This window comes from Gastrolobium bilobum, unplaced genomic scaffold (genome assembly GCF_033153095.1).
Source record: "Gastrolobium bilobum isolate Gb01-03AN ecotype WA unplaced genomic scaffold, APGP_CSIRO_Gbil_v1 utg500, whole genome shotgun sequence".
In the NCBI taxonomy this organism is placed as follows: Eukaryota; Viridiplantae; Streptophyta; class Magnoliopsida; order Fabales; family Fabaceae; genus Gastrolobium; species Gastrolobium bilobum.
In genome coordinates, this window is record NW_026896335.1 from 461,977 (window position 1) to 487,583 (window position 25,607).

General features: G+C 33.8%; 4 protein-coding genes across 4 annotated transcripts; 3 read left to right on the forward strand and 1 right to left on the reverse strand.

Moving 5' to 3' along the window:
• The first annotated feature begins 2,146 nt into the window (after window positions 1-2,146).
• LOC133299071 (upstream activation factor subunit UAF30) lies at window positions 2,147-5,195 on the forward strand. Its single transcript, XM_061498485.1, has 2 exons — window positions 2,147-2,547; window positions 4,575-5,195. The coding sequence occupies exons 1-2, from the start codon at window positions 2,266-2,268 to the stop codon at window positions 4,692-4,694; spliced, it is 402 nt and encodes a 133-aa protein (XP_061354469.1). The 5' UTR covers window positions 2,147-2,265; the 3' UTR covers window positions 4,695-5,195.
• A 2,655-nt stretch (window positions 5,196-7,850) lies between these two features.
• Window positions 7,851-10,923, forward strand: LOC133299085 (pentatricopeptide repeat-containing protein At5g02860). The gene has a single exon (XM_061498509.1). It carries the CDS (start codon window positions 7,860-7,862, stop codon window positions 10,308-10,310), a length of 2,451 nt encoding a protein of 816 aa, XP_061354493.1. The 5' UTR covers window positions 7,851-7,859; the 3' UTR covers window positions 10,311-10,923.
• Window positions 10,924-13,033: 2,110 nt separating this feature from the next.
• On the reverse strand, window positions 13,034-14,743 carry LOC133299051 (probable protein phosphatase 2C 63). The gene is made up of 4 exons (XM_061498451.1): window positions 14,376-14,743; window positions 13,861-14,267; window positions 13,539-13,775; window positions 13,034-13,447 (listed from the first exon to the last, which is right to left on the reverse strand). Exons 1-4 carry the CDS (start codon window positions 14,629-14,631, stop codon window positions 13,178-13,180), a joined length of 1,170 nt encoding a protein of 389 aa, XP_061354435.1. The 5' UTR covers window positions 14,632-14,743; the 3' UTR covers window positions 13,034-13,177.
• Window positions 14,744-21,259: 6,516 nt separating this feature from the next.
• LOC133299084 (leucine-rich repeat protein 2-like) lies at window positions 21,260-23,874 on the forward strand. Its single transcript, XM_061498508.1, has 7 exons — window positions 21,260-21,453; window positions 21,818-21,950; window positions 22,076-22,147; window positions 22,264-22,407; window positions 22,518-22,589; window positions 22,758-22,829; window positions 23,485-23,874. The coding sequence occupies exons 1-7, from the start codon at window positions 21,375-21,377 to the stop codon at window positions 23,549-23,551; spliced, it is 639 nt and encodes a 212-aa protein (XP_061354492.1). The 5' UTR covers window positions 21,260-21,374; the 3' UTR covers window positions 23,552-23,874.
• The last annotated feature ends 1,733 nt before the right edge of the window (window positions 23,875-25,607 follow it).

Sequence of the window (25,607 nt, forward strand, 5' to 3'; positions counted from 1 at the left end):
GGAGGGAAATACTGTTATGAATTGGCTAGCAACACATTCTCATCATCATAATTGGGAAAATCAGCTTTTCTTGGATTCCCCATTGGGTTATAGGTCACTGGTTCACTATAACCTAGTAGGAATTAGCCTACTTGAATCTGTTATAAGTTTAGGGAGCGTATTGTATAAGGATTTTAATAAACTATTTTGAAATATAAAAAAATTATAAATTTTAAAAGGCTATCTAGAATTGTAGTGACTTTAATTTTTTTTTAACAATCAAGATTTTATAATATTAAATTTTAATAGAATTTATAAGATTTGAGAGGATATGAATTTATAAGATCTTAAAAAATATATGAATTTTTAACAAACATTCAAAATTACAAGAGTCAATAAAAAAACAAAGAAATACAATGATATTAATAAAAAAAATAAACCATGATATAATTTGTTCAATCAGTAATTTGTTCTAACTTGATATCCTACTAAACAACATCTCTCCACCACGTATCTATACTAGCTCTCCACGCATTAACATCTTCTTGGATTTGACCAATGGTTGAAAATTATCTTCTTCATTTAGTATCAGAGTTATGCATATATGATTATAAGACCCAATTTTTTTATTAAAATAATTCAAAATTCATATATAGAACCTAAAGCTCATGATAAAATTCTGTTCGAAATTTTTTGCTATTAATATTGGAAACCTTGGGTTTTTGTTCTACATGGTGAGAATTTTCTAACCATATATCATGTGCATGTTTTCATTAAATATTCTAAAAAAAATTCGAATATAAATTTTTGAGTTTTATTATATGAAAGTTTAGAAATTTTCTCAAATTATTTTCAATTGATACATTGAAACCTTAAATGCTTTGATGTTTTTGAAAAATAAATTTTTAGGGACACGAAACATAGGGTTCATATATTATGAAAGTTTTAATTTTTTTTAAATCAATCTTGTTTCATTGATGTAAAACAAAAATTGGTTGGGGGGTTTTTCTTTCCCTATTTTTTCTCTCACTATTTTATGTTATTTTTAATACAAAAATCACACCTTTTGTGCCAAGAAAAATCTCAACTCATAGTTTGAAAAATCATTTTTTAAACTTCCAAAACTCTCAAAAATATGTTATTTTTGAGATAAATTAGATTATAATCTTGTTGGGTTGTTGATTCTGGGTTATTTTATTGGGGTAAGATATTGTAACAACCAATTAGTGTTACTACCAATCAATTTCACTGTTAGATCGATTATGTTGATCCAACGGTTATATTTATTTCCATCTTTGTATGGTTATGATTCTCCATATTTAATGTGAAAGCATTAAATATGATAAATCACAACCATACTAAGGTGAAAATAAATAAAAAGTATTAAATATGAAAAACCATAACCATGCAAAGATGAAAATAAATATAACAGTTGGATCAATATATTCGATCTAACGATGAAATTGACTGGCAGTAACATTGGTAGTAACACTAATTGGTTGTTATGATATCCTTTCCCTATTTTATAATGAAAATTATTTAAAAATCTGTTGTTTTTTTAGCTTTAACGAAGCTCTCATGGCGTAACTTGGTTTTGAATGATTCGATCGGCTAGAGGAAGTAGCACTGCAATAGAAATCTTAAAAAATCTCTAGGGTTAGGGCGAGATTGTGAGAGAGGCATCCTCTTTATACTTTTCACTAAAAAGTCTTACGAAATTCACAACAATAGAAAATCCACTATAATTGTCAGATTTTTTGAATATCACAATATTATCTTTCATTTGTTTAACACCTTGATTGAATGCCACCGGATTTGAACAGAATCTAAAACAATCTTTTAAAATTTTAATCGAATACCACGTGACTTTTTTTTAATACTTTAAAATTCTAATTGAATGCCACCGGATTTGAACGTAGTCTAAAATAATCTTTTAAAATCTTAATCGAATACCATGTGACTTTTTTTTTTAATACTCTAAACTTCTAATTGAATGCCAATGATTTTTTTTTTTTTTGTACAATAATAATTCATTAAATTTTTTTATTAGTATTTGTTTGGGGTGGGCCGAGTAATGTTGGGCTGCAAGAGTAATTTATCATTGATATTTGATGGGCTTTAGAAATAAGTGAGGCCAACTCTCAATTGATAAATTTGAAAAGATTGGTGACTATACAGCACAACACCACACAACAACACACAGTACAGGAGAGGCGTCTGGGTTTGGTTTTGTTCGAGGAATTGAGAGGCAAACGCTATCTATCCGTCAGACTCAGAGTAATCGACATGGCTATGTCTTTGGGGTTCTTCTCTACCTTTGTTGCCACAGAAAGACCATCAACCTCTGCTTTAACTTTAAGGCCTCAAGCTCCTCTTCATCCTAAGTTCCGCTTAATGCGACCTGTTACCTATGCCACTATCTCTGAGCCATCCACTCAAAAAGTTCGTGGTATCATGAAGCCTCGCAAAATCTCCCCTGAGATGCAAGCCCTCTTTGGCGTTTCCGAGATTTCTCGAACTCAAGCACTCAAGCAGATTTGGGCCTACATTAAGGAGAACAATCTTCAGGTTTCTTTCTCCGTTTTCTTAACTTCAGTGCTTTTTGTTCTTCAAAGATGCTGCCTTTTTTCACGTTTAATGTTAAGGTCCTGCCTTCCGTGTTTTGGGTTTTTTTTCTTTTATAAAAAAGAAACTTTTGGATAAGATTTTTTTCTTTTTTGAACTATAGCAAATCGAACGCTCCCTCCCTTCGATTGAAAACATAATCTTTTGTTTTCGAAATTGTTAAAGTAAAGGCTGCGTAGATAGCTTCTGTAAATACCAAATAAATCTTAGTCATAGTTCATAAAAAGTTGAAATCTTTTGCACCTTTTGGATGGTTTCATGACTTCAACTCTTGTCTCTGTTTAGCGTGGTCATTTATTTATTTATTTATTATTATTATTTTTTTACATTGTGGAGTTGTAATATTCTTGTTTATGATTTGTTTTTTGTGGACGCTCTGTTTTTGGCATTCGCTGTTTTATGTTTTTATTATTAATAATGAAAATAAAAGGTTTTATTAGGGTTGGCATGATTCACTTTCCCTGTTTTTGGTGTTTTGAAACTTGTGTAGCTATGTAGCTCAGTCGTGGTGAACATTATGTACATGGGATTACCAAGTTTCTTAATCTTGTTTTCTGCTTTCTGCTTTCTGTTTCTCTTACCAATCTAGTTTCCAAATTAAGAAGTTGTACGGAACAACTTGTTGTTCCTAGCACTGTAGTAATTGGTCTAACTTATACCATTTTTTATACAGTTCCCATCCACGATGAACTTATCTCCTATTTAGGATCTTATGTGAGTCATATGGGTGACTGACTTGAATTGGGCTTTTCTATAATTATTCTATGATTTAGGGTTTTTCAATAATTGTTAATTATTTCTCTTTTTGTTATTTTTTATTATGTTTGAGTGTGTGTTGATGGTGTGTTATCTTCTTTGATTGCGCTTGATTATAATTATTTACTTTTTTGTTATTTTATTTTGCCTATTTAAGGCTTGGAGAACCCTATTAGGTTGTTTTTTATTAAATAAAATTAAGAAAAGAGAAAAGTGTTTTCTCGCAATCTTTGTGTTCTTTCATCTTTCTGTTTGGCCAATTGATTACTATTTTGGCATTATTATGTCATAATAGATCAGCGCTAGGAGTTCATTTGCAAACAGGTTTCCTGCAATATGATGTGTTCACATGTTATATGTGTATTTGGGCATGCATATATCTGTGTTTATCAAGTAAATACAGCTTAATTTCTTTCATAATGGTGGATTGATAGTTATATATTGTTAGTTTGCTTCTTTTTTAAGGAGGTTTAAAGGGTAAGAATATTGAGACTCGAGATTGAACCCTACATTAGGGGTTTCCTATATCCTAAGGAAGATAGGGGCCAATGGAGTCTGGACTACAAGACCACTGATCATATTTTATTTATTATAAATTTTTTTGGACTAAACTACATGACTGTTGGAATCAAATGTTTGTCCCTGACCTTTTCCAACATCTCTGGCGACACTTTTTTTTTTGCAGTGATCTCCACTTATTCTGTTTAACCTTTCTTGTACGTGTTCTAGAAAGACACATAATAATTAATCCATTGTGGTATGAACTATAAAGTATTAACTTATATGCTATTCCATTTTTTAATAGCTTGATCTGCACAACTTTTCTGAATTTGGGGAATATGCATTTCTGTAACTCTGTTAAGCTGATATTATAATTGCTGATATCGAGGAATTCTATTGTCAATTTTAGGGCCATCTAAAGTTCCCGTGTTTGATATATCAGAGAAAAACATTTGCTATTTTTGACTTGAGAGCATTTGCTAGCTAACTTGCTTACTATGAAGACTCTTGCTTATACAAGTGCAGTGTGAATTAATTAATAATTCCAAGTCGTCCACAAATTTTGATGTTTTCTGTGATATTTTCTAACTTGGGGGTGCATTATTTTGATATTATCCATTAATATGTTGCTGTCTTGCAATTTACAAATGGATTCCGCGACTTATGTAACCTTGGATTGGTTTTAACTGAATTGCTACTTCTAATTCTGATAGGACCCTGAAAACAAAAGGATTATAAGATGTGATGAGAAGCTGAAGAAGTTATTTGCAGGGAGAGATCAAGTTGGTATGCTTGAGATTGCTGGATTGATCAGCCCTCACTTCCTTAAATGACAGCATGTGCCACTAGGTCTGAAGTTTACGATTTATTCGTTTAAGTTAAGTTTTTGTGTGCAGGTCATGTTTTGGTGTATGAAACAATTAAATTTGGGAATATTATGCCCTGCGACCTTTTAGCCCTAGTTTTTCAAGTACTTGGGAGTACAGAACGAGCTTTGTTGAAGAGTTCGTTTTAAGTTATGTAGGCTCTTCAACAAGCGTTAGTAACTACCTGTTAGGTTTTTGTTGGACATGTTAAATATTATGGTGCTATGTTCTCCTTATAATTACTTTGATGTCCCTCCGTAACCTGGCCATGTGGTCTCCTTTTTGGAAGTAAGTCTTTACAGTATCCTCTCCATGTTACTGGTTTCATGGCTGAGGAATTTTTAATCAGCAACTCCCTTTGACAAAGATGATATGGTTTTGAGATTTCTGGAGATGATTATATTGGTTTTTGGTTCATTACTAAGATGGGCCCTGGGAAAAGCTCACAAGGGGTTGGGAGTATTGTTGTTAAAAACCACTGTAATAAGTTTTTACATATTTTATTGAAGTGAAGCGTGTTAAAATGCAAGTAAAAATGCTCTTCAGTAGAAACGTTGCGTAGAAATGATAGAAATGCAAGTTTTTATGTTTTTACTTAAACCAAAATATTGAATCTGGTCAACTATTAACCTTAACCTGGTTTTTTTTTTTTTTTTAAAAAGAAATCTTATTTTCTATTTCTCCCAAATCAGAAGCCACGTGGGTGGGTGTGATAGTTCAGTATCTTGTCCCTTAAGCAAGTGGTTGGGGGTTTGAACCCCAACTCTTGTGAATGAAAAACATTTCGTGGCCAGTTCTTTACCACTTTGTGTGCTGACCCGGAGCGAGAGATTAGTCTCATGGCTATTGGCTGTGGGAATATCCGAATGTAATCCAAAAAAAAAAAAAAAAAACCCTCACGGTGTGGTGCGAGGCTGTGGTTGCAAAGAAAGAATAGGGTGAAGTTACTGGTGAAAAGTTTGAGTATCAAATTAAGGTGAATTTTGAATCAATCTATGATGTTTTATTGGTGGGGAATGTTTAAATTTTTTTACTTCTTTTACACTTAGTTTGGAATGGGCTTTACCCTTACAGTGAAAGACTTAACTTCGTGGGTATGATTGCTTTTGTACTACCTATTTTTTTTCGAATTTATGGGGTGACACGATTTGAGTTTGAATTGCAAATTCTTCTGTTGGCTAGTTTTGAAAAAAAATTAAGCGGCAATGGGGTAGCACTTTTTTTGGTTCTTCTTTTTCTTTTTAATTTTGTTGGGATTTATTGTTAATATATGATTAGGAAGAAAGCATTATAATAAATTAATTAATTGCTAGGTATATAGTGATTCGTTTCGGTTTAGTTGTTTGGATTAGTATTAAATTTGTTCACAGAATCACACGCACGCGGCAGCTTATATTGTTTTTGTACATACCATTAGACACTTTGATTTGGGTATTGTGTTGGTTAATAAGCTAGTAGTCTTAAAACTATTTTCCCTCCTGAAGGTTCCATGACAAGGATTGAGGAACCCATAGTTACTTGATTTATATCTTTAAAATATGAAATTATTCATTGAATTTTGAGTAGTGATTTACGTTATATATATAATTTTGTATCTTGACTTTACGTAATAGAAATTATTAGTTTCATATCGTTCTTACAATTTATGTTTCTACCATTTCTTTATGTTTCTATGTAAAAATTCGATTTTGATAACACTGGTTGGGAGGATAAAGGGGAAAGATGATGAAATAGGAAACTGAGTGCGTTACGGGTTTGAATCCACACACACTCATTACCTCGTAACCTTACCAAGTGTGCTTAGTCATGGGGACTGAGATGGAAACAGTCCTTATCAAATGTGTAGATACTTTGGTATGACTTAAGAGCACCTCCAAATTGCTTCTTCTTAAGAGCTGTTTTGTGTTTATTTTGGGGGCTCCCATCGGAGTTTTCGAGGGGTAGTGTTGATAATCTCCTCTCTTTCAAGTCATTCTCCGCTATCAACAATTCATTGTCAAGTACTCAAGTCTACTTTCTTTTCAAACTAAACATCGTGATTTTTCTTCGTCCAAATAGCCTTAGAACTGCTTTTCGTAGGGATCAAGGCCCATTTTAAAATATTCATTGATTTGCCTGATTTTCTGTATAAACTAAGTAGTTATATGAAATGGCGAACATACTTCCTTGAAAAAAGGATGGGGGAGGAGAACTTTTCCACTTGGAAGCTCATTTTATGATAACGCTGTTAATAAAGAAATGTGAGTCCGTGAAGGGCAAACATAGTGTTACTTTATTTTGAAACAGACATTGAATGCCTTTTTTTTTTTTTTTTTCTCTTTTTTAATCTCATTCCTACAAATATTACAAGAAAAATGAACGTGTAATTTTACATTAGTACACACGATATAATGGCTTGAAGCTTGATTTTTATTTGGTGAACTTCACATGAATGAACTATACAGTTTAAGAGGAAGAAAAGCTGTCTATTAAGAGATGATGACATGTCAAAGTCTTATTAAAAATTTAGTGATGCTTGGCTATCAAAAAATAAAAAATAATTTAGTGATGCTTAGAAAGTGCTTAATATAATAAATTAATTATAGCTGCCTTTTCGAATTGGATTAATCGATAAATTTGGTCGGAAAATTAAAAAAAAAAATGAAGAATACTTATAGTGAAAATTGAACCTAAAACTTTCGAAAAGAATTTACAGTATATATTTTTTAGAGTTGTATATAGTTAGTAGCTGTGAATATATATTGTGATCTTAGGTAGTCAGACGTTGGTAGAGACATTGTATAATTTAATTATTCATTCCACTCTTATGGTTCATATATTCTGATATTCATATAAGAAATTAGAAATACATATACTTTTTTTTGGGTAAAAGTTGAAATATTTTTTAGCGCTGATAACTATCGTTAAAAAACTTGGAAAGTAAAAGTGTATTTGGGACGGGCGAAGCCTAGCCCTAAATAAATAATTATATGAGAGTAAAAAAAAAAAAAAAAAAAAACCGGGGGTAGTGGGCCGTGAGACAAAAATGAACCCACCAAAATGATTAGCGGTTCACTGACCTGTAATTGCAAATATCTATTTTCCGTTGGTGACGGTGTGGTGTTGTGTTGTGTTTGCGAGTGAAGAAGAGGCATGGACATGGTTGAAAAGGTTGCTCTTCCTCTGCCCCTCCCTAACCCACCATCACCATCCCCATCCCCTTCCCCTTCCAGACCCTTTTCTATGCCTATGGCTGTGACTATGACTATGACTATTCCACCCACACCTTCACCTTCACCTTCACCACCACCAATAACCACTCTTGTCCAAGACCTCAATTCCACTTCCTCTTCGCATCTCCGACGCCGCACCACCATCACCAAATCCTCCGACCCCAACCGCGGCAAGCCATGGTCTACTCATGGCCTTTCTCCTCGAGGTCAGCATATTCTCCAAACCTTAAATCATCCTTCCTTTGATTCCAATTCCACTCATTTGGATGATATTTTGCGTCCCCTTTTTGACCTTCCACATCCCGCTTCTTTGTCTTCTGATATTTTGAGCATAATCAAGGGTTTAGGGTTTAACAAGAAATTTGAACTCGCTTTGTCCGTCTTTAATTGGGTTCGAAGCAGGGAGGGTTGTGTTCCCCTCTTGAGTGGTTCTGCTATCGCTGTCATTATTAACATTCTTGGCAAAGCTGGTCGAGTCTCATCCGCTGCCTCCTTGCTCCTCAGTCTTGAAAATGATGGGTTTGAGATTGATGTCTATGCTTACACTTCTTTGATAACTGCTTATGCCAGTAACGGCAGGTACATGGACGCCGTCAAGACGTTTAACAAGATGCAACAAGATGGCTGTACACCTACTCTGATCACTTTTAATGTCATTTTGAATGTTTATGGCAAAATGGGCATGCCTTGGTCTAACATCACAGCTCTTGTTGATGCTATGAAAAGAGATGGGGTTGCCCCTGATTTGTACACTTTTAATACGCTTATAAGTTGTTGTCGTCGTGGTTCTTTGTATGAAGAAGCTGTCCACCTGTTTGACCGGATGAAGTTAGCGGGATTCACTCCTGACAAGGTTACATATAATGCATTATTGGATGTTTTTGGCAAGTCCAGACGCCCCAAGGAGGCTATGCAGGTTCTTATAGAGATGGAAAGTAATGGGCTTTCCCCTACCAGTGTAACTTACAATTCATTGATATCGGCTTATGCTAGAGGTGGTTTGTTGGGGGAAGCATTGGAGCTTAAAACCCAAATGCTGGAGAAAGGGATTCAGCCTGATGTTTTTACCTACACAACCCTTTTGTCGGGATTTGAGAAGGCCGGAAAAGATGAGTTTGCCGTTAAAATTTTCGAAGAAATGAGAGCAGCAGGGTGCAAACCTAATATTTGCACCTTTAATGCCCTTATTAAGATGCATGGTAACCGAGGAAAGTTTGTGGAGATGATGAAAGTCTTTGAGGAGATCAAGGTATGCAAGTGTTCCCCTGATATTGTTACTTGGAACACCCTTTTGGCTGTATTTGGACAAAATGGAATGGACTCCGAGGTTTCGGGAGTATTTAAAGAAATGAAGAGAGCAGGGTTTATGCCCGAGAGGGACACCTTCAACACCCTAATAAGTGCATACAGCAGGTGTGGTTCCTTTGACCAAGCAATAGCTGTTTATAAGAGCATGCTGGAAGCTGGAGTGGCTCCGGATCTTTCTACCTATAATGCTGTTTTAGCAGCATTGGCTCGGGGAGGCCTTTGGGAACAATCTGAGAAAGTCCTTGCTGAAATGAAGGATGGTCGGTGTAAACCTAATGAGCTGACATACTCTTCTTTACTTCATGCTTATGCCAATGGTAAGGAGATTGAAAGGATGACTGCTTTTGCTGAGGAGATGTACTCTGGCTCTATTGAAACACATGCTGTTCTTTTGAAGACACTAGTTCTCGTAAATAGCAAGAGTGATCTCCTGAAGGAAACAGAACGCTCTTTTCTGGAGTTAAGGAGAAGAGGAATTTCGCCTGACATATCTACTCTGAATGCAATGATTTCAATATATGGGAGGAAGCAGATGGTGACCAAAACCAATGAGATTTTGAACTTCATGTACGAGACTGGATTTACTCCAAGTTTGACTACTTATAATAGCTTGATGTACATGTACAGTCGTTCTGAAAACTTCGAAAAATCAGAAGAAATCTTAAGGGATGTTCTGGAGAAAGGTATGAAACCTGATAAAATTTCATACAATACTGTTATTTATGCATATTGCAGAAATGGTAGGATGAAGGAGGCTTCCCGGATATTTTCTGAAATGAAAGATTCTGGACTTGTTCCTGATGTTGTAACTTACAACACATTTATTGCAACTTATGCTGCTGACTCAATGTTTGTTGAGGCTATTGATGTAGTTCGATACATGATCAAGCAGGGATGTAAGCCCAACCAGAATACTTACAACTCCATCGTTGATTGGTATTGTAAGCTCAATCAGAAAGATGAGGGAAAAAGTTTTGTTAAAAACCTTGGTAATCTTGACCCACGTGTTTCCAAGGAGGAAGAAAGTAGGTTACTAGATAGAATTGCAAAAAAATGGCCATAAGTTGTTCCATGACTCTCTGGAATCTTTACTGGAATTTTGATGTTTATTTGGCCCCAGTTTTTTGATGCCCTTAGTCTCTTCTTTCTCCTTTGTTGTCATGTTATATAATATTTGGGTATGGAGGTTGGCATTAACCCAATGTATTTGAAAAAGGTAGCAGCATGTCTGCAGAGGTTGTACAGAGAGAATGGGGAGGGGTTGGTACTGATATTCAAAAACTTGTAGAATAGACTATATAACAATGTTACCAAGAAAAAAACATGTATAGAGTAATTTTTATGACAGTATTTCTGATATTATTTGTAAGGGGCAGGATCTTTGATATCAGTGTCAAATTTTGAAATTTAACAGCAAATCATATCCGTTGATTTCAGTTAATCAATGATTATCATTTATTGGGAATTAATAATAATAATTAATAAGTTTGATTCCCAATAAATGATAGCCGTTGATTGACGGAAATCAAAGGTTGGGATTTGGTGTCAAATTTCGAAATTTGACACTAGTGTCAAAGGATCCTACCCTTATTTGTAACGTAGTGCATCCGTTACAATGTATTTGAGTTTTTATTTTTTTGCTTCGGGAGCTCTATTAAAGATTGTTCCTGCAGCTACGAGTGCTGTTTGTCTGAATTTTAAACTTAACGATTAAAATTTGAAGGACTTGTCTTTTATTAAGCTCTGGTTTGTGGTTAGTAGTTACTAGTTATATATTTTTTCTCCCCCTTTTGTCTCTTCTAACTCCCGGATATTTTAATTAATGGAATTACATGAAAAATGATTACTCCTTTTTGATGAACGGATTTCTTCTTCAACTACTGATGAATCATGAAACAGAACTTAGTTATTGTCGTGTTGGACTCAGAAATGTCTTTATATTATTATGTTTGACTATCAAATTTGTTATAGTTCTTATGCTTTAACGCCTTTTGTGTTGAGTTTCGTTTGTTTAAAAGCAATGCATATTGCATGGCCTTTAAAGTTGCCTGACGAACCTCTTCATCTGAGTCGATTGTTTGAACTTAGAACAGCAGGAAAGATAGCTGGCTCCGCTTCAACTTCGATGTCAGCTCCCAATGATGCGATTAATCTTGCAGCTAATTATAAATAATATATAATAAATCTGAAGGTACTTGGCTCTACAGTGCCTGTTCCCTTCTGGTGTAAACGATATTTGAAACAAACTCCTGAATGGGTTTTTTTTTATAGGTGTATAAAATGAGCTCAACTAACTAAAAACTGCTCTCTGAAACTCGTGAGGTACTCATATTTTAGAAGATCAAATGATAACATGTTTGGCTAACTCATAAATCTTCAAAGAAAACAATAGTTTGCATGGGCATATTGCCAACCAGGAACGTGAGCAGGTATTCTTTTAGGTAAGGATTTGGCCAACTTTAACCTCAATTAATAAAAGACACCGCAAGTATAATTACCCTGTTTAACTTCTAGTCTGATGGACTGGACCATATTCTCCTTCATATATTATAATGTTATATTTTCAGTCAAATTTTCATTTAAAATCAAAATCTATGGGATTAATTTTCTAAGTTTTATTTAAAATAAAAATCTGTTGGACAAGGATAGATGCATTCCAGTAATGGAATGAATCCAGGAAGATAGACCTAGCTGCACTCGAAGAAAATCCTCTTCACACGTCTTTGATCAACTATTCCAGTCGGTCGCTCATAGATTTTGCCAAATAAGAACTGCAAACTGGGTTTGTGATCAAATCATTTAAGATAACACGTCTAACATAACACCTCATTACGAGTGAGGTTTAACTTTTCATTGCTTAAAAAATAATTTCAAAAGAAAATAATTTGTTTAGAGAGGTCAAACCGAGAAAGGGACATGAAAGAGTGGACTAAAGTTTCTTCTACGTTGCTTCTACGTACCACCCAACTACTCATTTTAACTCTTATTGTGCTCCGCTAAATGTGCAAGTATCATTTGACTCAGCAATTTATAAGTATCTTTCCAGCTTTAGAGGGTAACTTCCACGAAAATTCTGGTGACACGTTAAAGAAGTACCGTAGAACAAGTTGCAAATCTCTATGAAGACAATTTGCAGAGAGTGACACAATGAACTAGATGTTTGGTTTCTTGCCTGAATGAGCGAGGCCACTTCGTTTGGGCAAGTTTGAAAACGCGGGTGAGGTCAAATGCACATTGACTTTGGCATAGAGGATGACGATTCACGACGTCGTTAGACTTATTTACAAGAAACTGAAATCATTTCTGTATAATAGGCCCTCTTTTGAATCATTTAAAATTGAAGTTTAATTTAACTTTAATCTCTTTATAAAAAGTAAGATTTAAATTAATTCATAAATGAAAGTTTATAAAAGTAAGATTTGATTTGATTTCTTTTTAAGCTTTGTTAATTGATTTCAGTCCTTATAGAATCAAAGTTGGTACGCCAATTGTATTTATCGGTTTTTATTCATGTTTTTCATGATGCTGACAAAATTGCCTACTTGACGTTCTGAAAAAAAAATCGGTGACAATTGTGATAATTTTCTGCAGATTATGGTAGAAATGGCACAGTCAAGGTTATGACTGCAACTCCTGTTAGCTAGTGAGACATCATCAAGGCTTATCTCGGAATCGTTGCTCATGACAAAGATGGGAAGTATGACAATACCATGACTAATCAATCAATATAATTTGTTTTATTTTTCCAAAGAAAATGAAAATAATATAAGAAAAACTAAAAAGGAGAGTTCAAAACTATACATTGAGCGAGAATCTGTCAGCAACTTCCGGTTACTCATTTACATTCAAGAATACCCTTTCATTTGACTAACAATATTTGATCTATACCATACCTATTAAATATTGTGATTCCAAATTCACTCTTTATGTTTATGCAACGGTACCAAGCATGCTTTGTTCCTCTTCATCCTCATTTAGGGAGAAGATGTCAACAGGGGCAGTTGTGCAGCCAACAGCACTCTGCTTAAATCTACCATTGGAGGAGCCCCTGTGGTGATCAAGATAGATTACGATAACAGTGATATCATCATGAAAATGCCGTCTTATTCCCTTGTCAATTTTCTTTATGTCAGCATATCTCATCTCTTTTTTCTTTGCAGCTTCCTCAAGAGCAGCTCGTACTAATCTTTTGGCAATTCCCTGCAAGTACCAGAACCGTTAGAATCAAGAAAGTGGCAGTCCATGTAAATGCAGTTCAGAAGCAACAGTACACAGTGACAGACACACTCACAGCTCTGGGATATTTGTAAACAATCTCAACAGCAGCTTCATCACTTAATTGTTCCCAAAGGCCATCCGATGCAAATATGAGGAATAAATCTTGTGGCTCAAGCTCCCTAATAATGACTGATGGTTCAGCTGTCATCACAGGACGCTTCAAAGGAATGGGATTACCAAATTGCTGAAAAATTGGGTCTCTGTAAAAATCAGGTCTCTTGAGATACACATCACCAATAGATCTTGAAACCTGCACAAGCAAAACCAAACTGTTTAGAGAAACACTGCCCAGATCCAGACCCAGACCCAGACCCAGACACAAGCTGCTGCTTAACCTGTATAATGCCCTTAATCCTCCAGACACCACGGGTATGAACGACAATGTGTGAATCATCAGGATGAAGAGCCTGAACCTCTTTCCTGACCTGCTCAACACCCACATTATGATCCACTGACAAGCGCTCTGCCACCACACTCTCAGTCTCTGCATCTGAATCTGAATCTGAAATTGAAATTGAAATTCTCTTTCTCTTCTTGCCAAGGACTGCTCTCGAGTCTCCCAGGTTCGCAACATACAATACATTGTCACAAATTGCACCCACCAGACAGCACGATCCTACCGATGCAATCTGCGGGAATATCGCAAAAGATCGCTTCACCAAATGCATGAATTCCTCCTCCGTCGCACTAAATGCCTTTTTTATCACTTCCTCAGATACACCCCCTTCTTCGCTCGCGAATTCTACAATCCATCCATTATTCAACTAACTATAATTGCAATTGAATTGAATTGATTCATCAAAAAAACAACAAGAAGAAGAAGGGAAATGAAGAATAGTTAGTGAGTTACTGTGCAAATAAGGGAAGAGACGTTTGTTGACGAATCTAGAAGCTTCGGGGCCACCATGGCCGTCGTAAACGCCGATGTAAGTGGCGGAAGGGGAAGTAAAGACTTGGCTCTGATCCTCGAGAGAAGAGTTGGCTTGAACGACGGCGATGGAGAAGTCGCCGGAGGCGTGAGGCTTGAGGTCGGAGTGCCACAGAAGAGCGTCGCAGCGTTGCCATCCAAAGCAACGCTCCAGCGAGCGGCCGCATAAACGTAGCATAACAGTAATAATAATAATAATAATAATATTGTATTTCTTTTGTTGAGAAGAGAATTTTAAGGGAAACTGAATTGATTGATGATTAGATTAGGTATTCTGTTGTGTGTGTGTGTGTTGTTTGTGTCTCTCTATCTCTATGTCATATTATCTGAATATAATGCCGCGTTTGCAGTTTGCAACCCCAACTAGGCAACTACTCACTTAGCAATGGATGACGACTAACATACAAACAATTAATTACCTTTTACTCCTTCACGCGTCTTTGTGCCCACACTCATCCATATTCCATACCACCCTTCATTCACCGTATCTGGTCAATTTTTTCAAATTCCTTTTTTCATTTTCAAAAATACCTATTCATGCATTAATAACTTCCTCCTCAACTCGCCTGCTTCTTAACTCATATCATAAATTAATTTTACTTAGGAGTGTTTCATAGAAAAGAAATTTTTATTTATCTAACAAAAAATTATTACTGAAATGTAGAGGAAAATATATTTTTATCGAAATTTTAGTAAGAAGTGTTTAGTATGACTAAATTTTCCTAAGAATTTTATGATTAAATTTATTATTCTGTGTTTGGTTGATTGTTAAATATTAGTTAGAAAGTGAGGTTACTTTACAAAAATAACCCCACTATATCACTTCACCCAACTCCATATCTTCACACATTGTACAATCAGATAATGTCATTTTGATCATCTCATTGGCTTTTGCTTTTCACATCTCCATACTAAAAAAAGTATTCAACATATTCAATGACAAAAGATTGCCATTGCTGTACCTAACTTTGTATACAAAACCAAAGAACGGGGAACATTTTTATACAGGAAACTTGTTTTTTTTTTAGGATTTTATTAATCTCATGTTAAAGGAGATAAGTTATCTCATGTCATAGAGACAAATTTGTGGGCTCCGCTACCTAAAAAATAAAAAGAAAAGAAAAGAAAGAGGTGACACAATCATGGAAGGAAGTGTAGGAGAAAAATTTATCACATGTAATCTAAGATTAATTTTTTCCTTTTTTTTATACCAAACATGGCATACAACTTTTCTCAAATTTACTTTTCCGGAAAACCAAAAAAAATCCGCTTTAACAAACGCTTCCTTAATGATTTGTTCTATGCATTTATATTCTTTTAAAAAATCAAATAATTACATTAAGTTTTATTTTTTTCGAAAATTACTCAAATTCATGAAAACTATAATATATAAATTTGCGGAACATAATTTAATAAAAAAATTGGCATACTTTTTCTTTAAATAACAAAATGGCGTACTCCGCTACTAAACAGTTAGCTATGGAAATTATTATTACAGTAATTTCGAATCTATTTGCATTAATTGTTAGAGTACTAATAATACAGAAACAAACAAAAAGTAAAAAAGAACAACAACAATGTTTGCGGAGTCAAAGCTAGCCAGCCAGAGTATTTAAATTAATTTTTAAACTTGAAATTAATGTAGTAATAACGAATTGATGGTGATATTAGAATCAATAAATAGTGAATTAATTAAAATAATTTTTTAATTAATGTACTAATATATTTTTAAATAAAATAGGAGTCATTTTCTGATTACCACATGTCAACAGGTGTAACTTCTTTTTAAAGAGTTACACTGGCAAAAAATTGTGCATTTGCCTGGATATCACGTGAACTAGGTAAATATATTGAAATTTGGTCTCAAATGGTACTTTTTTTTTTTTGATGAAAGACTCAAATGGTACTTTTATTTTCGAACTTCAATTCATATATGGTCAATCAGCCATCATCCATCACAATTATTTATAACTGTAACATTGAACATTGTTATATTATTTTTTATTTTTTTTGGAGTTACCCAACCCTAATTACCTCTTTGAGGCGAATTGGCTCCGGTATCCCCACGAGCTTCGACTCTTTGAGCCGGCTATGAGACTAATCCGGAGTGCGGGAGAGCAGTGATGACTAAAGGTTCAGCCCCCTCCCCAAAAATGCATTCAGCAAGAATCGAACACATGTCCAACCCCACTAACTCAGCGCCAAATTACCAACTGAGCTGCACCCATTGGGTACATTGTTATATTATTATACGCCACTAAAAATAAAAAGTTTCTCGTAAACTTTTATGTACTTCAAAAAAAAAAAAAAAAATCTCCTGAGCCGAAGTGTGAATATAAATGTTACCAAGTTACTTTACAAGGATTGATTCGTCCTTTGAGAAGCAAATGAGAAATTGTACTACGCTTTCAAGGTATTGGGCAAAACTTGGTCGACATTCCTCGCGTATCCTTTAGCACGAACCTTTTTTTTTAATTTAACTCAATTGCTTCGTTCATTTTTTTTTTTTAAGTTCTTAATAAAGAATTCAACATCTCATAATAGTGGTACCTTTCCTAGAAAAAAGAAAAGAAAAGAAAAAATAGGCGTGTCTCGTCCCGTGCCTCTTTGTGAATGTAAGTAGTGTCCACCAATTTAGAAAAAAAAAAAGTTGCCAACCATTAATTAAACTAGAGTATCTGTACATTTGAGTTGACTTGAGGATCTTGTTCTCATTTCACAATCCTCAAGTTTGTTTTCGTCGTTACATTAACGCGGGATCATAAATTGCATTTATGGTCCGAACTTAGAAACACAACCTCGCATTGAATATTATATAATGCCTTTAAATAGATTGACTTGACCAATTCTCATCTCAGACCCAAACCCAAGCCAAAAAAACGCCTCCAGTACACGGGAGATTCTAGGCTAAATTATTTTCTTAGTTGCTTTGCATTTAGTTTTTTTTCCCCCCTAAAAACTAAAAATAAAAGACTCACTTGTTCACACACTCAGACTAATTAAGATATTTCCAATAAATTTCAAACCCAAGCACTAAGTAAAAGTTACTTCGTTTTGTTAACTGATGGCCACACCTCACCTCGTGATTTATGTTTAGTATTCATTTGTACATACGCAATTTTCCTCAACAACCACAAGCTACAGGGTCTTTTTGTCGTAGGAGAGGGAGCGATAAGTACACCATGACAGAAAAGCTAGGTCAGTTCATGCTCATTCTGTCTTCTTGACGCAACTGTAAGAAGGACGTCAAGATTTGAAGATATTCTCAGGAGATAAATTAAAAATTAATTGGAGTCTGATGACACAGAGTGATCAAGAATATTGACCGTTTAAATTTGCTTTCAATATATATGCAAATATGGAATTCTCATGTGTCATTTAATTTAATTATATCATGTGAAAGGATACTAACATCACAAATAAAAGATAATTTTGTGTGTGTTTGAAGTATAATTTTTTTTTAATATGTACATTATTATTGTAAATTCGATTCCGTGTGTGGTGAAGGCTAAAGATTATTATATTAAAAATTTGATATTAAGACTTGCACAAATCGACTAAATTAATTGATTAATCGATAAACCAGTAAAGAAATAAAAAATAAAGAGAGAATTTTTCTTAATAGCCCGACTACATTAGCTAACAAAGCTGGAGTTTTTAGCACATGTATCTAATTAACCGCTGAGTTTGCTTCTAAAACCCAATTCAGATTTATATTATACTCCGACATGTTTAGATTATAGGTATATAGCAAGCTGTGTTTAATCCAATGATAAATTAAATTATTAGTTTGTTTTTCTTGTGACTAAAAATAATGTTTAACCATAATCTAGTCTTAATTTTTTTAAATATATTATTTGTGTACAAGTCTACACACGCCATATAAGATTTGGATTGTGCAAATTATAATACACAAGATACAGACCGTCTTTTAAGCTTCATTCAGACACTCGTGACGCTCGTGAGTAGTGAATAATATATTGGACTACTTGACAAAGCCAGAATTTGATGGTTTCAAGTATCCAAGAAGGTAGTCCGAAAAGCACATGATTCCTTTGGGGAAATTGAACAATCGGGAAAGACTATGTATATATCACAAACGAATCAATTAACTGAATTAAATTAAAAATATTAATCATAAACTAAATAAAACTAAAGTAAATAAAATTAAACCGAGCATCTAGGCTGATTCATCGATATAATATAATTTTGTTAAAAATATTAAAATAATATAATTTGAAAATTATTTATCAAATTAATATAATCTAATTATTTTTTATACCATGTGGGCTCCATAAGCATGATACGTGCCACCTTTACAGATCAAAATCAATTAAATTATTATTTTAATGAATTCTCTCTTTTTAAAAAAAAAATAAGAATAAAGTCCATTTTGAGTCCTAACAAAAAAACACGATTCTCACTTTTGCCCTTACAAAAAAATACTCATATTAATCCTTCTTTAGGGACTAAATTTGGTCTTAATTGAATTTTTGAGGGACCACAATTTTAAAGAATTGAAATTGTAGATGGACCAAATTTTTTTTTTTTTTTGTAAGAGACGAAAGTGAGGTCCATATTTTTTTTTTGTCAGGAACCAAAATGGGCTTTTCTAAAAAAAATCATACGATATTGGTCATTGTTTGTGAATGTGTTTTGCTATGTGTTCGGTTCTATTAAACCGTATAATGATACCTCAAGGGTATGCGCTCAGAGATATCCTATGGATAGGTATCTTGGTTAGCTTATAGCCAATGTCCCCATCACTGCGCACAAGCAATAGACTTATAGCCGAGACGTGGGTGTATGCACAGTGTGGGTAGAAGTAGTAAATGAGTTCAGAGTATGTACCTGGGATCTTTAACCTCTTATTTATAAGGGTTACCTTTTGGGCTTGTGTAGATCTCCCAGTTGTAATAAGATTTAACTTCCTTTCTGTTGGGATATGGACTCTATCTTTAGCAGTTATCGATTTTCCGATTCGATTATTGCGGTTTGAATCGATTTTCATCACTTAATGAACATCCCTAAGTTGGAGAGGGTAGGGATGGGTTGAAAGGCATCGAGTTATTCAATGACGGGGCACACGAGTTACCCGTTTTACCACCTTATTTGGAGACAACCAATATTTTACTTTTCAAACTTTACTAGAGTAGAAGTACACCAACAAATAATTAAAATGGCAAAGTCAAAACTTAAACCATCAAAATTAAATAGTACATGCTCAAAAAATAAATTAATTAAATAATACATTGTTTTAGTAGGGATGCTAAGGGTAAAATAAATAATTTAGAGATAATGAGAGGTAAAAAGAAGACCATAAATTGTGCAAGGTCAAGGGAACTTATGTCCTCTATCTTGTCCATAGTTGAAGGCAGCTTTTCAACTTCCATTAGTCTTCCTTTCGAGTCTCCGCCCAAAACCACACGACAGAGGCAGCTACAGCGTGGGTACACTTTTATAGGTCCCAACTAAAAGTCTAAAACTGCCTTTGGAGATCCACACTTAAGAGGAGAACGGAAACGGAAACTCATATTATTTTATATTTATCTGATTTTTATTATAGACTTAGTATTTTTCCTTTCCATTAATATAAAATTATCTATTGCCATTCCAAAACGAAAAATGTGGATATTTTGAGAAAATTTATAATCCAAGGAAAAAATAAAATCCTCAGAACTCTTTCTACTTTTGATTCAAACCTCAAAATTACATGTCGTGAGGTTTGAAGGAAATAAATTTTTTCATGTGACAAGAAAAGTTTTCTTTTTCTTTTATTATTCATCGAGGTTAATTTTATATGTGGATGATTTGATTCACTTTAATTAAAGTTTTGAGTTTAATCGTGGGTTCGCTTTTTCGCAGTTAATGCAGATAAGTTATTTGCAGTAACTTCAATACGACGTCGTTTTGAGACAGAAATCTTAGTATTTTTGTAATTTTAATTTATTTCAAGGTTATTATAGTCTTTATAATTATAATTTTTAATTTTTCAATCTTAAAACGACATTGTTTTGGAAGTAAATACATATAACTTATCTGTGTTAACTGCAAAAATATTTAAGTATATATGAATATAATTTTTTTTTGGAAAAACTAGACTCACTATAATATAAATAATTTCGCCTCAAATAGAATTGTCTATGGTGAATATATGTGGTTTATATATATATATATATATATATATATATATATATATATATATATATATATATATAAAACAATGATTTTAGTTTTAATGTATATAACTATATATTTTGGTGAAGGACCCACATAACTAGGGGTGTAAATGGGCTAGGCCGGCCTGCAGAGGCCTAACCTATATTAGATCAGACTTGACCTATTATAAATAATAAAATAGAACAGGTCTAGACTATTAAAAAAATCTATTTAAAAAACAAGTCATAGGTTTTTTTGTAAATGTCGAGCCTATAAGTCTAAAGTCGGCCTATATCATATTATTTATTTAAAATATAATAAATAAAATTATTATTTTAATAATTTTGAATAATAAAATAATATTATTTTAATTATTTGTTCGATTGTTAAATGTTTAATAGGCAGACTAACAAGCCTAAGCCAAAGCTTTTATTTTTTTAATATTAGTCAGACAAAATTTGTAATTTAAAACCTACACAAACTAATATGTTAGGCCATACCCAATATTTTTACACAAGTCTAATTTATCTAAAGTAAAGCCTAACCTAACCTATTTTTACACGACTTCACTTTTGAAGGTGAATGGCATTGGCAGCCCCTCTATTTTGACTTTGGACTCCCTCGTCTCTTTGGCCATCCAGTCATCCACTAACCTTCTCTTCTCTTCTCTTCTCTTTCTCATTCTCCTTTTTTTTATTAATTGTTTTTTCTCTTCTTTTTAGGCTCTCTTTCTCGCCCAAAAAATTTGCTCACAGAGGAAGAATGGCTCTTTACATTTCCCTCTCTGTGTTATTTCTCATTCTTCATTGTCCCCTCTTAGCCTTCTCAACCAACTCCGAAGGTATTATTCATTTCTCATCTTTTTCTTTAGATCAAACTTGCAAAACTCATTCTTTTCGCCTTACCATCTTGTATTCTTTATATTCCCTTTCCTTTTCTTTTGAAACTCAAAAATGAAAATCCAGAGGGACCGGGAGAACTCTGATTCAAAGTCGTTTTGCCCAAATCCTTTGTTTCTTCTTGTGTTTCCTATTATGACCTTTTTTTATTGTTATTAATGAAAATTGAAAATATAATCTGTGCTTCAAAACTGAAAACTCAGCACTTTCCTTTTGCCTCTTGTTGACTATAACGCAGTTACGCAGGCTTGGTTGGGTAACCAAAAAAATACAGTTTTGAGAGTTGATTTCGCTTTTACTTTGTAGGAAATGCTCTGCATGCTTTGAGAAGCAGGCTTTATGACCCCAACAACGTGCTGCAGAGCTGGGACCCAACCCTGGTTAATTCCTGTACTTGGTTCCACGTTACCTGTGACTCCAACAATCATGTGATTCGCTTGTAAATTTCCCCTTCTTCTTTTATTTCTCTGTGTTTATTCCTCAATTTAATTTTTTCTTTTCAGTTACTGGTTTTAGTGTTATGCCTCTAAATCTAATCACTCGTTTTTATTCTTTGAATCTCAGGGACTTGGGCAATTCTGACATTTCTGGAACTTTGGGCCCAGAACTTGCCCAGCTACCCCACCTCCAATACCTGTATGGTCTTCTTCCCTTGCCTAATTTAAAAAACATATACTAATTGATATTTATCTTTTGGAGAGTATCAAGTTGTGGGCCATTCCTGTGAAATATTCTGAAATTCTTCATTGCAGGGAGCTCTATAATAATAACATAAGTGGGGAGATCCCTGAGGAGCTTGGAAACTTGAAGAACATTATTAGTATGGATTTGTACGGTAACAAATTGGAAGGAAAAATCCCAAAGTCATTTGGCAAGTTGAAGTCACTTAAATTCCTGTAAGCATTTTTATGTTGATAGGACAAAAACTTCCAACATTTGAGCTCTTGAATTGAATGATGTGTGAATTGTTTTCAATTTCGCTGACTCTTCTGCATTGATTATATAGACGGCTAAACAACAACAAGCTGACTGGATCAATCCCAAGAGAGCTCACTCATCTTAAAAATCTCAAAATCTTGTAAGTTTTTTTTTTCCCTTATACTTTTTCTTGTGTTTTATTTTCCTTTCTTTTCGTGTTGGGGTTTGGAATGGAGAAATCCGAGTTCAATTTCTTTCTTTCTTTATTTCTTTCTCTTTTTTTGGTTTAAATTGATTTATAAGCTAATTTGAAACCCCTTTTGTGCAGCGATGTTTCTAACAACGACCTCTGTGGAACAATACCAGTAGATGGCAACTTCGGATCTTTCCCACTGGAGAGGTATAGTAACAATGTTATAATTGTTATCTTAGTAGCTTTGTGGATATAGCATGTTCTTAACAACTCAAACGACCTATAAGTCAAACATGTCCTGATAAATATGCTTGTTTAACCATTTAAAACTTAGAAATTAGAATTCAGTTTCTTATATCAAACATGTCAATCTCCTCATGTACAGTCAAACCAAGACCCATTACCACCATACACCATGATTCTGTACTTCTGTTGAATTCCAACACGAAAACCCGGAAAATATCAAGTGCATTCACTTAGTGCATCTGCAATTCTGCATCACTTTCAAGAACCTTTGCCTTGTTAAGCATATCAACAAGTATCATTTGTCTTAACAGACTTGTATCTAGTCTGTAAATTTTGTCCACCACTTCAGTGCCTAGCTTATTTCACAACAGAGATTTGATGATCATATTTGACATGCATCATGCATGCATGAGATAATAATTGATTCGAATAAAAATCTTTATAGATGGAATACACTAATATATTTGCAAGCTATCTTGCTTCTTAGAATACCCACTCGAATTCGTAACAAGTATACTATGGCACAGAATCTTGACATTTTTAATTTGAAGCTGGAGTAATTCAGAGTTCTTGCTACTGTAAGTTTCACTATATATTTCTGCTTCTCGTGTTTCAGTTTTGAAAATAACAGACTCAACGGTCCAGAGCTGAAAGGACTGGTGCCTTATGATTTTGGATGCTGAAGAAAGCTAGAACTCACCTATCCTCCTCAGACTGCATTGAAGAGGCTTTCTATACTCGGGCAGTAAGCAGTATCAGAAATGTATGCTTGCCACAAAATGAATCTAAATATGTCACACTTGTATGTCGATATCTCTAATAAATAAGATGATATTAGCATCTGCCTCTGGTTGCAGACAGCATAGCGAGTTTCTGACTAGGATGATGTTAAGTAAACATGTTTCATAGGTATATATATATTTAAAAAAAAAAACTTGCTTATTGTACCACATAAAGTAAAAGACTTAAATAGTTTATTTTCAATCCCTCAAGGGGCGTTTGGTTGAGGAAATTTTTTTTGAATACTAGAGAAATATAATTACTAGGGAAATAGTTGGAAAATGAGTTTGGTAGAAAAATGTAAAAAAAGTTATTTAGTTGACCGGAATATTATCAGAGAAATTTATTTAAATTTGCAAAATCTATGTTCGGAAGAAACTTCGCACATGTTTTTTCACTTTCTTAGTTATTTCAAAATACCACATCTCAAGTGGTACTCTGTAATAGTGAATTTTATCCAAAAATCAACACAAAAATCATTTTCTCATCTATCCTATTTGCCTAGTATTTTTTTCAAAAACCTGAACCAAACGTGGTATTTTTTTATATCCACTTACACTTTCCTATCAATCTCAAAATAAATCTTCTACCAAACACTACCTCAAAGATTATCTTGTCACGGAAAGTAAACCCTTTTCAGATTGATTAGTTTGGTAAAGGAAGAAAAATATTTGTCTAAAATGTAAAATGCTACTTGAATAACTCTTTTACAATCAAGCACAGTTGTACGAAGGGGTGGCCCTGCCAAATTTTATTTTGCAACTCCAGTAGAACTAGGCTACACAATTGTAAAATTTAGCAGGTTTGTGAACAGAACAGCGTCGCACTATTTGACGGTACTAGACTCGGAATTATGCTTGAAGTTTGAAAGAACGAAACAGAGTTGGGCTTTTGTGCTCATTAAAAGCTACATCTGATCATGGATCGTACAGGAGTGTGATAGCGTCTCAAAAGGATTGAAATAGTATGCAGCTGCCTAATCCTGCTGTTCATTTTAGCCGTCAATAGGAAATTTGGCAGAATCCATGTGTTGGAATATTCAAGTGTGATGAGTTCCACATTGGTTTGTTAATGAGCTAAGTGAAAAATATATAAGTGGAAGGGATCCATGAACCCATTGCCTTAAGGTTTTGGGTTGAGACACGGTGTCGGATCCACTTGCTACGGTTGGTGTAGCCTTAGTTCATCGGTGGTGGCTCCCGTTACGGGCTCCCGCCACTAGCTCCCCCTGGATCCGCTTGATATTGGAGTTTGAGGGAACGAATTTTCCAACACCATGATCCATCCAGTGGTATGAGGAAATTGAAAATTTTTCTCCCGAAATATTTTTTTCTCATCATTTCAGTTTTAACTACAGAATCCCAAACAAAAATACAATTTGATACATGACATTTTTATTTTTTCAGAAAATCAGTATAATTAACCAAATATTTTTAGAAAATTTTTGGAATTACCAAATAATTTTTTGTAACTTACTCAAGAAAAAAAAAATTCATTATATTCCCAAAAATCTTTTTTCCCGATAAAAAAAAAACCTTCTATACCAAACGGCCTCTTAGGTTTTCTCATTTCATTTCAATTTTCACGTTTCGTATTAGTGGGAAATTAATTTTCACACCATATTATTGATTCTAGTGTTTCAATTATTATATTTATTATATGTGAAATGCAAATTTTGTTATATCACTCTACAACAATTTTGATTATTTTTTTATTCAACAACTACAATATATATTAACAAACTAAATAAATACAAATTTTAATGAAAACTGCAGAATGCAAATAAGTTATCTGCATTTATTCCCAAAACGACGTCATTTTGGTATTGAGATTTTAAAAAATTATAAATATAAAGATTATTATAACTCTAAAATAAATTAAAATTACAAAAATACTATGATTTCTGCCTCAAAACGTCGTATTGAGCTTACTGCAAATAACTTATCTGCAGTAACTGCA

Bases quoted from the DNA above. Each gene is read 5' to 3' on its own strand.
- LOC133299071 (XM_061498485.1), top strand. From the start codon at position 2,266: ATGGCTATGTCTTTGGGGTTCTTCTCTACCTTTGTTGCCACAGAAAGA. The intron at 2,548-4,574 runs GTTTCTTTCTCC...TAATTCTGATAG, and splicing joins TTAAGGAGAACAATCTTCAG to GACCCTGAAAACAAAAGGAT.
- LOC133299085 (XM_061498509.1), top strand. From the start codon at position 7,860: ATGGACATGGTTGAAAAGGTTGCTCTTCCTCTGCCCCTCCCTAACCCA.
- LOC133299051 (XM_061498451.1), bottom strand. From the start codon at position 14,631: ATGCTACGTTTATGCGGCCGCTCGCTGGAGCGTTGCTTTGGATGGCAA. The intron at 14,268-14,375 runs GTAACTCACTAA...GATGGATTGTAG, and splicing joins TCTCTTCCCTTATTTGCACA to AATTCGCGAGCGAAGAAGGG. The intron at 13,776-13,860 runs GTTAAGCAGCAG...TTGCTTGTGCAG, and splicing joins GGATTAAGGGCATTATACAG to GTTTCAAGATCTATTGGTGA.
- LOC133299084 (XM_061498508.1), top strand. From the start codon at position 21,375: ATGGCTCTTTACATTTCCCTCTCTGTGTTATTTCTCATTCTTCATTGT. The intron at 22,408-22,517 runs GTAAGCATTTTT...TTGATTATATAG, and splicing joins TTGAAGTCACTTAAATTCCT to ACGGCTAAACAACAACAAGC. The intron at 22,830-23,484 runs GTATAGTAACAA...CTCGTGTTTCAG, and splicing joins GGATCTTTCCCACTGGAGAG to TTTTGAAAATAACAGACTCA.